At 37.3% G+C, this 13,314-nt stretch overlaps 1 protein-coding gene and 1 long non-coding RNA gene across 4 annotated transcripts in view; one reads left to right on the top strand and one right to left on the bottom strand.

Annotated features, from left to right (window-relative positions):
• The window catches only part of RNLS (renalase, FAD dependent amine oxidase), a 262,683-nt gene extending 259,168 nt beyond the window's left edge, over positions 1 to 3,515 (top strand). For 2 of the 3 annotated variants that reach the window (XM_070470600.1, XM_020879822.2), the window contains one exon: positions 2,970 to 3,515. In XM_070470600.1, coding sequence (XP_070326701.1) covers positions 2,970 to 3,067 — 98 coding nt within the window. In that variant the 3' untranslated portion in view covers positions 3,068 to 3,515. The remainder of the gene's footprint in view (positions 1 to 2,969) is intronic. The other variant, XR_002311298.2, reaches the window with a different exon arrangement.
• LOC139036034 (uncharacterized) lies at positions 3,220 to 10,172 on the bottom strand. Its single transcript, XR_011488724.1, has 2 exons — positions 9,844 to 10,172; positions 3,220 to 3,589 (listed from the first exon to the last, which is right to left on the bottom strand). It is a non-coding gene; the product is annotated as an uncharacterized lncRNA (long non-coding RNA).
• Between the last annotated feature and the right edge of the window lie 3,142 nt (positions 10,173 to 13,314).

Genomic DNA, 13,314 nt, shown 5'->3' with positions numbered 1-13,314 from the left:
TTCACCTCCAAGCTTTCTGTTCTCGGGCAGGAGACAGTCTCTCTCTGAATCTTAGGTTTCTCAATTGTAAAATGAGAATAGTAGTAAATACCTCATAAGTTGATATGTGAATTAAGTAGGGTATGTGCGTGTGTGTGTGTGTGTGTAAGGCGTTTGGTATGCAGAGAACATCCAAGAAATGCCAACAATTAATACTTTATGCCTGTTAGAATTGGTCCTGAAATATTGGGGCCTTCATCAGTAGCAGTAATCATTGCAGGAAAACTAATAATGGCACCCTCAGGGACTTTTAAGAGCCAGAAAGTTATTTGCCCTGCACTAAGTGACCACAGACTGCCAGGCTTTTCCCCAGCCCTGTCTGGCGTTTTAGTGTTGCTGTAGCATCCCTTGTTTTCAGATTGTGGATTGTCACATTCTGAAATCAATAGTATGTATAGGAGCCCAGCAGCTTTCTTCCTCCCTTCGTGATTCACTGACAAATCAAATCATCCAACTTGCTAAAATTCCATCTAAAGCAGGATATTAAAAGCTCTGATGGAACACCCAAGTCTGTGCTTCAGTGTCTGCACTATATACTATTTTAGCCACTCAAAGACCTTTTCTGCCCATTTCGAGATTATCAGCTATGGAGGACAAATAATGCATGAGCTCATGTTTGGAAACTAAGAAGCAGAGACTAGAATGGTGATTGCCAGAGGCTGGTGGGAGGGGGAAATAAGGAGATGTTGGTTGAAGGGTACAGAGTTTCAGTTATATATATTAGATTCGGTTTCAGTTATATATGATGAGTCAGTTCTAGGGATCTAACATGCAGCTGCATGACTGTTGTTAATGATTTGTTTAGTCGCTCAGTCGTGTCTGACTCTTTTGTGACCCATGCACTGTATAGCTTGTCAGACTCCTCTGTCCGTGGAATTCTTCAGGCAAGAATACTGGAGTGGGTTACCATTTCGATACTCTATTGTATACTTGAAATTTGCTAAGAGAGCAGATCTGGTTAATTAGCTTGATTATGGTGATTATTTTGCAATCTATACATATGTCATAACCTCAAGTTGTACATCTTCAATATATATAACTTTTTTGCCAATTATACTTTAATAAAACCTGGGAGGGCATAAAAGAAACTATAATTTAATATAATAAATTAAAACTGTGACTTAATTTTTAAAAGATTATCTGCTATGTCTATGATAGATGATATTGCTATCAAGCGACCTCAAGAAAAGTGAGAGGATACTTATATCATTTTACATTTGTATCTGAGTGATACTGGTCTTTAAAAGTCCATATCCTTAGTGATTCAGGAAGGAAATAATTGTACCACCTCCTTTTAAAGACAAAATATGGCATATAAATAAAAATATCTATGTAAAGTTTTTATGGTTTTAAAAAACTATGAAAGCATTATGCTAACTCAGCCTATCAAGAAGCAAAATTGGCTCCATAATCCAAATAGCATTTATTACATTGCTTGATTTTTTGGTGTGATTTTTAAACAAGTAAATTCTCATGGGTCTTATTCTGCTTCTCTTCATGAAAACTCTGTATAAGGGAGATCAGAACTGCCGTGTTGTAGTTTATGTGAAACGCACCCCCTGAAGTTGTGCAGGAAAGTGGTCCCAAGTGGGACTGCCTTTATAATAGCTTTGAGTAATTTGGTTTTTTAGGGAGTTTTTGGTGCTTCAGTAGCCAAACCATCAGTATCCAAGATAAATACATTAATCGCCGGTTCATTCCCCTCACTGTGAATGTTTGTTAGCAACATACATTCTAATTTAGAGAATAATTTTTCCAATAATTCTATGCCTTTTTTGTCACTTCAAATATTATAAACTTGGTTCTACAAAATAAGTCCTAGACCTCAACTGATTCTCCCTTTTGGCGCATAAACAGCATTACATTCTTTGTTGTTGTTGTTTAGTTGCTAAATCGTGTCCTCCTCTTTGCAACCCCATGGACTAGATTTTTTGTGACCCTAAGGATTATAGCCCACCAGGTTACTCTGTCCATGGGATTTCCCAAGAAAAAACACTGGAGTGGGGTGCTGTTTCCTTCTTGAGGGGATCTTCCTGATCCAAAGATTTAACCTGGGTCTCCTGTGTTTCAGGCAGATTCTTTACCACTGAGCCACCTGAGAAGCCCAAGTAGACTATATTTGAAACAAAATATTCCTCTTATCTTACCTCTCAGTTATGTTCTTTCTTCTAGTCAATCTCCTCCCCCAACACACACACACACACACACACACACACACACACGCACGCACATGCACACACACACACACACACCCCTGCACCACAGATTCCCAAACAGTGCACATTGGCTGTGGACATTTACACATCTTACTCCTTCCCTTTGGAAAGCCTTATACCTGCTTCCTTCCCTGGCAAATTTTGATGTTTCCATTAGAACTCAAGTGAAATGACCAGTCACACCCTTTTGAAACTTTCTCTGTCCAGTATGCTGGCCTCCTCCCATGTGTTTTTATAGCACCTTGCTCTTCTCTCTGCCTTAGCCCTTAGACACTTCCATGCCAGCAGTTGCGCTGAACTGGAAACTCCTTAAAGACACGACCCTTTAAATCTCTTTTGTATTCATCTTGTCCAGCACATAGCAGGTTCTCAATACTTGGTGAATGATTTCATGAATTTCATTCCCCGCTAATGAAAAACTTCACTGTACTTCCAACTGATTTAGCAGATCGTGACCTATTAATTTTGAAGTTCAATACACTTCTGATTATCTTATCAAATGACTGAAAATGTAAACATTTGAGAATTTCAGTGTGAACACTTGGGCAAGGGGAAAAGTTTAGGGGTCTTAACCTAGTTTTCCTTGCTCATTATAAAACATCTTGATTTCTTCAGGTAAAGAAGCTTCCCCAGGTGGGCATTGACATGATAGCACAACAGAGCACTGAATGTCAATTGCAATTCTTTTTTTTTTTTCTTTTTTAATATTTTCAGGTTACAAATGCGGCAGCCAACTCACTTGGTCAAATGACTCTTCATCTCCAGCCTTTTCTTGTGTGTGGAGGGGATGGATTTACTCAGTCCAACTTTGACGGCTGCATCACTTCTGCCTTATGTGTTCTGGAAGCTTTAAAGAATCATATATAGTACTGCCTGTATTGTTATTTTTCACATGTACTTTGGGGGTTTTGTTTTCACAATTTTCTGTCATTGATTATTTTGTTTTCTATTTTGTTGAGAGAAATTACTGGAAAAATTGTTCTTTACTGATTGTTATTTTTCACGTGGAGTATAAAATCAATTTTATAATTTCAGTAGTTACAATTCCTACAAGAATGAAAATTCCTTGTACTTTATACTTCTCCACTTTTCTGAATCACCATATCTACCCACTCCTTGTTGGAGGCAAAGTAGTGTTTAAGAAAAAACAAATAGCTCTCCCCCCAAATTATGTCAAATCCAAGTAACAGTTCATGTTCACTGACCTTTGTTGTCCTTTTGAAAATTTCGGTCCCAAATAAAGAATAATTATTATCAAGACATCATGATAAATCTTCAAGTATATCCTCGATTTGATATTTTTGCAAATTGCTGAACTGCGATATTTCTCCAAACTGTGGAAACAAAGGGTAATTTTTGTTTCTCATTTCTCTTCCAAGTTATTAAGTGCTCCTGAATTGTAGGTCACATATGTCATCATCTCTAAGAACGCAATTTGGAGGGCAACTTGACTGACAAAGAAATGCCTCTTCAAATTTTCAGAAAATAACCAGATTCAACTTGACTTCCCAAGTCACACAGTACTTTTTAACCTTAAAAAAACCAGCCTTAATGGGAAAGATAAAAATTAAATAGAAGCTGAGAGAAATTATATTGATCTTTACCTTGTGCTATCTCCTGTGGCTAGTGCTGTTACTTTTATGCCCTCTCCAGTGTGTGCTGTGGCATTTAGACTGTGTCAAGTTTAATGAATTTAATACAAAAAAAATTTACTGAACCAGAAAATAGATGCACTTAAAATAGTTCAATATTTGCCAACTTAGCGGTTCAGCATATCACCCACATGCATCAGTGACAACCCATGACTTGCTGGCTCAAGAGAAATTGATCCCCAGCCTTCTGAACAAGGTACTTGTTGCTAATTTGGAAAGCAAACTGGTGAGTTCCCTTTTGTCATTTTGAAAGGAAAGAAATCGTCACAGCCTCTCGCATCATTGCAGTCTCTCAAACTAAGAAAAGTTTCACAAAAGACCCCTTAGCTTGGTGGTATTTAAAATCTCACACTGAGATGCCCACTATCAGGCATACACAGGCATGGGCAGAACTTGTTTACGTAACTACAAAGTGGGGTTTTTTTTCTATGGAATGGTCTTATACATCTCCTACTTGCAATCAATTGATGGAAAACTGAAATGCCTACGTATGGTTAATGTCAGTTATTTTTGAAAATATAGAAAGGAAAAGGGAAATTAATGTGATCTGCTTTATGATACAAGGAAAAATATTGAGATTTCTTTCATCATTTTGGCCTATATTTGATGAACATTTGTCTTTATTTTGGTTATACCCTTAAAATATGGTAGCAAATATATCCAATATATTAACTATTTTGTTTTTAACTAATATAATTCTGGAGCCATCTGACTGAAAGCATCCTAAAGCTTTAAAGCAATGTTATATTTGTTTCATGAGTGTATATATTCCAAAGAAGAAAAAAATATTTATAAAAGTGGGACGTGTTGCTTAGAGAAAGTATGCTAAGCCATTACAGATGAGTTATTTTTTATTTAAAATATTTTTTAATGTGAGCCATTTTTGAAAGCCTTTATTGAATTTGTCATGATATTCTTTATGCTTTATGTTCTGCTTTATGTTTTGTCCATGAGGCATGTGGGATCTTAGCTCCCTGATCAGGGATCAAACTCACACCCCCTGCATTGGAAGGTGAAGTCTTAACCACTGTACCACCAGAGAATCCCACTGATAAGTTTTAATATCTGTTCATTCGAAATGCGTTTCCCTAATAATTGTGCATCTGCTTAGAAAAGACTGTAGCAATATGAGAAAAGATATACAACCCTGCTTAGTATGTAGGTCATTGTTACTTTGCTGATTTAATCATTTGAAAACTCATTTTACATTTTGATCCATGTCTGATAGAAACAGACCAATTCCCTGATGCTCAAATAAGGAAAGAAAATGTATCAAAAGCTTGTGTTCTCTATCTTTATTTACCTCTTCCTCTTGAGAAATTTAAATAGATATGAGACTATCTTGTGCTAGAAGCCATCCCAGAGGCCATGAGATTCAGATGGCCGGATGCCCTAAAAGACCCAGGGCAAAGGTAGCCGAGTCCCCTGAGAAATACTGGGTCAGTACCTTTGGGAAAAGGGTGTATGTATGTCGGCTCCCACAGGACCACACAGCACCACAGTACTTCCAAACAAGAACTTTTATTAATCAAACACAGTCAAGGAAATCTGCTCTGTTTTGAAAGGAGCATATTCAAGTGAGAAACGGCTTGAGCAGCGGGGTGATTTAATACTTGTTAGCTGATAAATATAGCCTTTGCTGGAATAAAACTATACGATGCAGGGTTGAAAAGCTTAATTACTAAACTGTCTATGCACGTCTTGCTCAGGCAGCGAGGGTGACAAATTATAGCAGTCGAGTAGTATTTTTCACCTTTGGCATTTCTGAAGGGGAGAAGTATGTCTAAAAACATTGAGAAAGCAGTAATAATCCCAGACCAGATATTACTGAGGGGGAAAAAAAGACATATTATTGAGTCACCAAGTCTTCTGTGCAAAATGCCATCAGCCCCACCCCTACGCCTACTTGGTACCTTGTTAAGTAAAAAGAACAAGGTCAATTTTACATTTATCTGATATTTTATTCTCATCCAAGTATATGTGCATGTGTGTGTATATATATATATATATATATGCTTCGTGCTCTGCTCAGTTGCTTGGTTGTGTCCAACTCTTTTGTGACCCCATGGACTGTAGCCCACAAGGCTTCTCTGTCCATGGGATTTCCCAAGCAAGAATACTGGAGTGGGTTGCCATTTCCTACTCCAAGGGAATCTTCCCGACCCAGGGACAGAGCCCGCATCTTTTTGTATCTCCTGCATTGGCAGATGGATTCTTTACCACTGCACCACCTGGGAAGCACAATATATATAAATTCTGGCGTTACTTTTGAAAACTCAGATATTGATTCTCCCATCAACTTGAATAAAAAGCAGCATTGACTGCTTTATATTTTAGAAAAAAGATTATATATAAATAAAACATATATATGTATATTTCAAGTACATCTGTATATATATGTATTTTTTTCCATCCTCTTAATATCTTGTAAAATAAACAGAGCAAGGAATTATTATTCACATTTGACAAATGAGGAAACTGAGGCCCAGAGCTTGGCCAGACAAGGTCACATCATCAAATGCAGGACAAGAACCCAGGCCTCCCATGACCCATTTCTGTTTACGTGGCACCACGCTGCTACCAGATGAGCATGATAATTAAAGCTGAACTGAACGTTGGTTGGAGGTGCAGTCAGCACCATGTGGTCCCCTTACTAATGTTTCTTCTCAGAGAGCTAACACTAATCCTGATGTGATGTATACAGGAGTCTAATACGGAATATAGTCTCTGTAGGTACTGACTAAATGATTTACATCCCGTTATTTTCATTTGCTGGTTTATTTCCTTCTTTGGGGGGCACTTGCTGTGAGAAATGGTTGGATCCTAATGACACTGAATTTCAACCCAGCAGTAGCTGGTTAGCAAACAGGCTCCCTCTGCATTCAGCCTTTCCTTCTGTACTCCTCTTTGTCTCTCCATTCCTTTTGTTTCATTCTGTCCTCTTTTCAATTCCTACCATCACTTTCTCCCCTCCTATTTTTTTTCCCTCCCACTTCTTACCCTGTGTCCAATTCTCCAGTCTCAGAAATCGGGAATATAAATATAACCACATTATGATTCATAGCATTTGTAATTTTTTGCTTTAATATAATCTCTTTTTTCTACAATTCAAAGCAGTCAATCCTGCTTTTTATTCAAGTTGACAGGATAGCCATTATCTTGATTTTTCCAAAATAATGCCAGAATTTAAAACTGTAGCTTTCAAAGATCTCAGTGCTAATAACCTAAAATATGGTACCAGGCTCTGTGGTGGACATAATGGAATATAATTAGCCATCTCCACCTAAGATGCGAGTTAGGGGAAGACAAGTTCCGTAGAGTGGGAGGCAGTAATCACAGGCAGTAGATAAATACTGGGAATCCTAAGAGGAAGAACCATGTTTCCTCTCGAGAGAGAGGGTCTCCAAACAGAAGCAGGGATCCATCAGGAAAACAATTCTGGCAAAATCCCTCTGCTCCACACCATAATTGGGCAGCCCTGGCTGCCTTTAGGAATCCAAAGTGTGTGTCAGAGTGGTCGGGAGAGTGAGTGCTTTCTGTGGAGAAGGCTCAGTAAAACACAGAACGTGGTCTCTGGGAAAAGGAAGGAGGAGCGTCAACCAATCTCAGACTAGCTGGTGCAGGACTGAGTTGCTGTATCCTCTCTGGAATATCCTTGTGTTTCAGCCAATATCATCTGGCCAGGTAAGCCAGGAATGGTTGAAATGGTACTATGTCCTGTGTTTTCTTCTCAACAGACAGAAATTATAGTCTACTTAAGAGTTCACAGCAGAATCTATCAAATGTGCCTGCTAAGGAGAAAGAATTTCCAAAGAGAGTGTTCATTGAAAAGCACATAGAATCATCTTGGAATGTCCAAGTTTGGAGGGCCTTGGAGACTGTTTAGACCAGTTCTTAGCCATCTTGGATTTTGAACCTACTTGAGAAGCTTGGGAAAGCTATGAGATTTTCTCCCAATAACAACAAAAATAAGGATGCACATGTGCAAATAGAATTTGCATACCATTTTAGAGCCTGCTGGCTAGCTGCTCATTTTTGTAAATAAAGTTTTATTGGAATACAGCCTTGCCTACTTGTTCGTGTATCATCTGTGGCTGTTTCTGCGTTACAACAGTAGAGAGGAATGTTTGCCATAGAGACGATGTATCCTACAAAGTAAAATCGTTGCTATCTGGCCTTTTAAGAAAAAAAATGTGCTGATTCCTGTTTTAGGAGGTTACAAACCCTCCAAAATCTATTTTTAAACACTGAAGGGGGAGCTCCATGGACCTCAGATTAGTAAGCTCTAAATCTGCATCCTTATCAATTTATGTAAATATAGGCTTATCTTAGATGTACACATTTGGTCCACTACTCCTTGATCCCATGCCCCATCATAAATCCTTTAATGCAAGCAGTACTGTTTTGCACATATCCCCTGGAGTTAAATAGATCTGTTTTAATCCAGACTTTTGCTCCTCATTCTGTGGCCTTGCAGTTAAACAGCTACACAGCCCTCTTCATTGTTGAAAACTGAGTTAATGGTAGCTGCCTTGTAAGATTGTTGTAAGGCTTAAATATACTTAAAACCTTAGCAAAGTGCTGGACACATAGTAAGTGCTCAATAAATAATAGCAATGATGGTGATGATGATGATGAAGGGAATAAGAGTAAGGAAGAAAATGTAAGCAGACCCTGTGCCTCAGAGACCCCTGCAAAAGGCAGTTTCCTCTGCATTTATGTAGGACACTTAGGAGAGTTGATGGTAAGAAATCTGTTCCCATTGACTAAATGCTGATAACACTCGGAAACTTAACAGCTCTAGAATCTCAATACCTTCATGAAACAGAACAGTAGGGTCTGCCTGAGACCAGGTGTGGGCCACTTTCTCCTTTCCTGTCCTAGCTAATAAGTATATGCTTGGGGCAGAGGGTTTGCTCTAACATGGTCCTTGGAAAAAAACCAGGATAGGTCATGACCAGAAGTAGGGATAATGTAAAATAGAAGTGTTCTCTGTAGTGAGTGGTGTCTTCTCCTTAGCAAGTATGTGTGCTGAATGCAAAGAATTGCACGCTTGGATTAGATTCTGCTGAAGATTATTTACTTATCTCTGAAATGCTGTGAAAACTGGGAGTGAGTTATTTCACATTCTTGACATGTTTGGCTAAGTATGCAGATTCATTTCCTGTCCCTGGCCTTCATTTTAAAAAGCTCAACTCCTGGTAAATTCTGTGACATCCTAAACTTACCACTTTCTAGATGTGTAATCTTGGACCAGTTTCTTATATCGTTGAACCTCAGGAGCTTCATCTATAAAATGAGGACACTAATTTTTCCTGCCTTAAGGTTAGGGATTATTTGAGTGTTTTAGAATATAATATGTAAAGTCTTTAGCATTGTGCTCTGCACACAGAAAATAATAAATGTTAGCTGTTACTGTGAATCTCACTGTTAGTGAAATGTGATTTAGGAAAATATTTCTGTCTCATAACCATCATACCATCTATAGGTAGCTTTAAACCTAGCTAGGAAGCCACTTTATTACCTGTAAAACTCCTGGGGACTGTATTCAAATGCCACCATAAGTTTGGCTTCATTTAAACTAAATTTTTGTCAGAAATTCTTATTGACTCTTGAGTAAATGAGTGAATAAATGCTTTATGGTTTATTGCTGTGCTCCTTAATATACCTTGCACAGCACACTGTTTTTCCCCAGCCAGTCTAGTCTCCCTACTTTTGTGATACCAACCACATGTGTACTAACTGGTTCTGTATCTACTTGCCACCAAAACTGGCAAGATCAACACCATCAGGGCCTGGCACAAAGGAGGTACTCATAAACAGATGTTGATGCAGTGAATAAATACATTCAACTGATGAACATTGCTTAGTCTAATTTCAACAAGTACCAAAAACATTGCTGATAGAATCATCCCATAGAAGAAAAATGTACCAACCTTATCTTCAGTGTGCTGGTGCTGAGACGCTCCATCGTGTCTGACTCTTTGCGACCCCGTCACTGTAGCCCACCAGGCTCCTCTGGCCATGGGATTCCCGCGGCAAGAATACTGGAGGGGGTGCCACTTCCACCTCAGGGAATCTTCCCGACAAACCCACGTCTCTAACATCTCCTGTATTGGTAGGCAGATTCTTTACCACTAGTATCACCTGGGAAGCCTTATCTTCAGTAGAGGAGATAATTATAAAAGTACCTACATGCTCCCTATGTGGTCTGTATCCATCAATAGGTGAGTTCAGAAAGTCCCTGCTTTATGCTCCCTCTCACTTTGGGAAGTCCTTATTTGGAGGCGGGGGAATATGGGAGAGCTGCTCTCTGTTTGAAACTGCCTAATAAACATTGTATTTCACTTTTGATTTTGCCTAATATATAAAGGTTTCTGCCTATGAAGCCAAACATTTGAGCAAAGAATGCACAAGACTAAAGAAGCCTGATGAGTCTGTTTTATGTTTCTTATGGGAAACTGAAGTCATATATATTGAAAATTATTAAAATTAGACAGTTGAATTATCTGAAGAGGGGAATTAGTGAAATTTCAATTTAAAGAATTATTGACTGGAAATTCATTTTTGCATAAATTTCTGCAGTTTTACCTCTCCAGAGTACTTGGTTCACTTCTTTGTTCTTTTCAGTGCCTCTGGTGCACATGGCATATTAAAGTCAGGTGAATCTTGCAAAGCCTTGGAATCAGGATTTCTTTAGAATATAGTAAACTCTATTGGGAGAGGTTTTGTCTGTGTGTGTCTTTTTTTTCTTCACTTTGGAATTCCCCAGTACCCAGAACAGTGCTTGTCACAAATTGAGTGACTAATTCAAGAAATTTAGACCATCAGATTTTAGGAAGCTGCGTTATATAATTAGAAGATGTAGCAAAAGAAATGAAAAACTAGAAGGCTTTCAAGTCCAAAAAGATACCAAAAAATGAAAATGAAAAAGCTTTCGAGTGTTACTTATGTAAGTTCCAAAGACAAGAGTCATGTCTGACTTATCTAAAATATATCCCCCAAACCTAGCACAGAGCATGTCACATAGTAGACCCTGAGTAATTTTTTATTGAGTGGATAAGTGATTGAAAAAAGGAAAGCTTATGTGAAAATGAGTGTTAGATTCTAAAAAACCCAAGAGAAAAAAATCCTAGAAATATATTATTTAAAATGAACCATCTCTGTGTAGCTGTTGTGTTTGTGTAATACACACATGTGCTAGAGTGGGGACGGGAGGACAAGGATGCTTTTCCTGTGCAAGCAATCAGCATAGCTTCTGTGGCAGTCTGTTCTGCATTGTGGTTTATCATCTACCAACAATGTGTAAGCAGGATTTATTGGATCACATTTATATTTTCTTGGTATTCTCTTTATTAGAATTGATTTAAAGGTGACAAGCTTTAGATCTAGTGTAGGATTCACTTCTACAAGTCACCAACCTTAAACTCACATAGTATGTTTTAGCCTTTAAAATAAACCATGTTTATTTACTTTTTGGAAAACAAACTATTTTCTGCAAACCAAAAGATTGTCCTAAAAGTGTTAATACAGAGGTCATTGTGGAGAAAAACAAAAATTGGCAAGTGTCACTTCATTGAGAGAAATGTATTATCCAGGGTGAACAGTACTGTGACAATAAGCTCTGTATTACAGGAAAGAGCTGAAAGAATGTGTCTATAACCAGGAAATCTATTCATTTAATAAACCATATTAATAATAGCAATAATAACCTTATAATTATTTCAATAAATGCTAAATATTATGTCATAAAATTAACATATATAACTGATAAAACCAATGGTAAGCCCATAAGAGGGGAAAGCTATCTTAGAAGGATAAAGACTATTTTAAAACTATAACAGACATCACAATTAAGAACCAATTACTAGAATTATCTACATTAAATTGGGAAGACATCAAAGATCTCTGTATCAATGTTTTGAAATTTCTAGGGAATGCATTAAGGCATGGAACATACTTAAGAGATGTGAACACTAGAAAAGAAAGGTGAAATGATTCCTAATTTCTGTCAATATGATTATACTTCTTAGAAAACTCCGGTGAACTAACTTTTCAAATTAGTAAGACACTTCTAGTCACTACTAGAGACTACTACTAGTCACTACTTTGAGTATTATAAACACTCAAAGGCCAGTAATTTTTCTATATGTTAATAATAAAACAAATATATCATATATTTTTATTAACAAACAACATAGAATACAAAAAAATATCTCCAGGAAAATATATCTAGAATTTATATAAGGAAATATTTTTTAAATTTTAATATATTTTTTAAAAATTGAATAAGCAGAAATATATACCATGTCCCTATAGAGGGATACTGAATATAATGAATTTTTCCATTTTCCTCTAATTATTCTATAGATTAAACATAATCACAATGGGATTTTGTTAATATGAATAATTCTAAAGTTCATCTAGAAAAAATTAATAGGTGACAGTAACTAATAAGTTTATGAGCATGCAGGCCATAAGTATTAAACTTACTAGATATTAAGATATATTATAGAATTAGATAAATAAAACAATTCACTAATGATCCTAGAATTGACATAAATAAATGGAAATAATGGCTATAAATGCACTTAATGTAGTAAAGGAAACATTACAAAGCTATTGAGAAAGGAAGACACATGCTACAACATGGATGAACCTTGAGGATGTCATGCTAACTGAAATAAGCCAGTCACAAAGGACAAATAGCGTATGATCCCACTTATGTAAGGTTCCTAGAGTAGTCAAATTCACAGAGACAGAAGTAGTATGGTAGTTGCCAGGGGCTGGAGGAAGTGGGGGTGGGGAGTTAGCGTCTATTGGTACAGATGGAAAAGTTCTGAAGGTGGATGGTGAAGATGGTTGCAAGATAATGTGAACATACTTAATGCCGCAGAACTGTACACTTGAAAATGGTAAATTTTACGTTGTGTATATTTTACCACAATTTTTAAAGAAGAAGTTGATACTTCTTACATTTAAAAAAAGGAGTAGGAGGAGAGCATTTATAAACCAATAAGAGAAGCATGAGGCCCCTTCTCTCCAGCAGAAAAATAGATTGATTCTATTTTTCCCCCTTAACATCCTATTTAACAGAAAAGGCCAAAAAATGGGAGAAAACACACACACATATGAACATTTTTCACTTGGTAAGTAATCAAAATATAAACCTATGTATATGTATATACATATATATGGGCCTCTCTGGTGGTTCAGATGATAGAAACTGCCTGCAATGCAGGAGACCTGGGTTTGATCTCTGGGTCAGGAAGATCCCCTGGAGAAGGACATGGCAACCCACTCCAATATTCTTGCCTGGAGAATCCCATGGACAGAGGAGCCTGGTGGGCTACAATCCATAGGGTCACAAAGAGTCAGACATGACTGAAGCAATTTAGCATGCACAT

Source organism: Odocoileus virginianus, chromosome 7, assembly GCF_023699985.2.
Source record: "Odocoileus virginianus isolate 20LAN1187 ecotype Illinois chromosome 7, Ovbor_1.2, whole genome shotgun sequence".
NCBI classification, from domain to species: Eukaryota; Metazoa; Chordata; class Mammalia; order Artiodactyla; family Cervidae; genus Odocoileus; species Odocoileus virginianus.
Note: the sequence above shows the minus strand (reverse complement) of the source record. Positions and strands in the feature narration are given on the sequence as shown.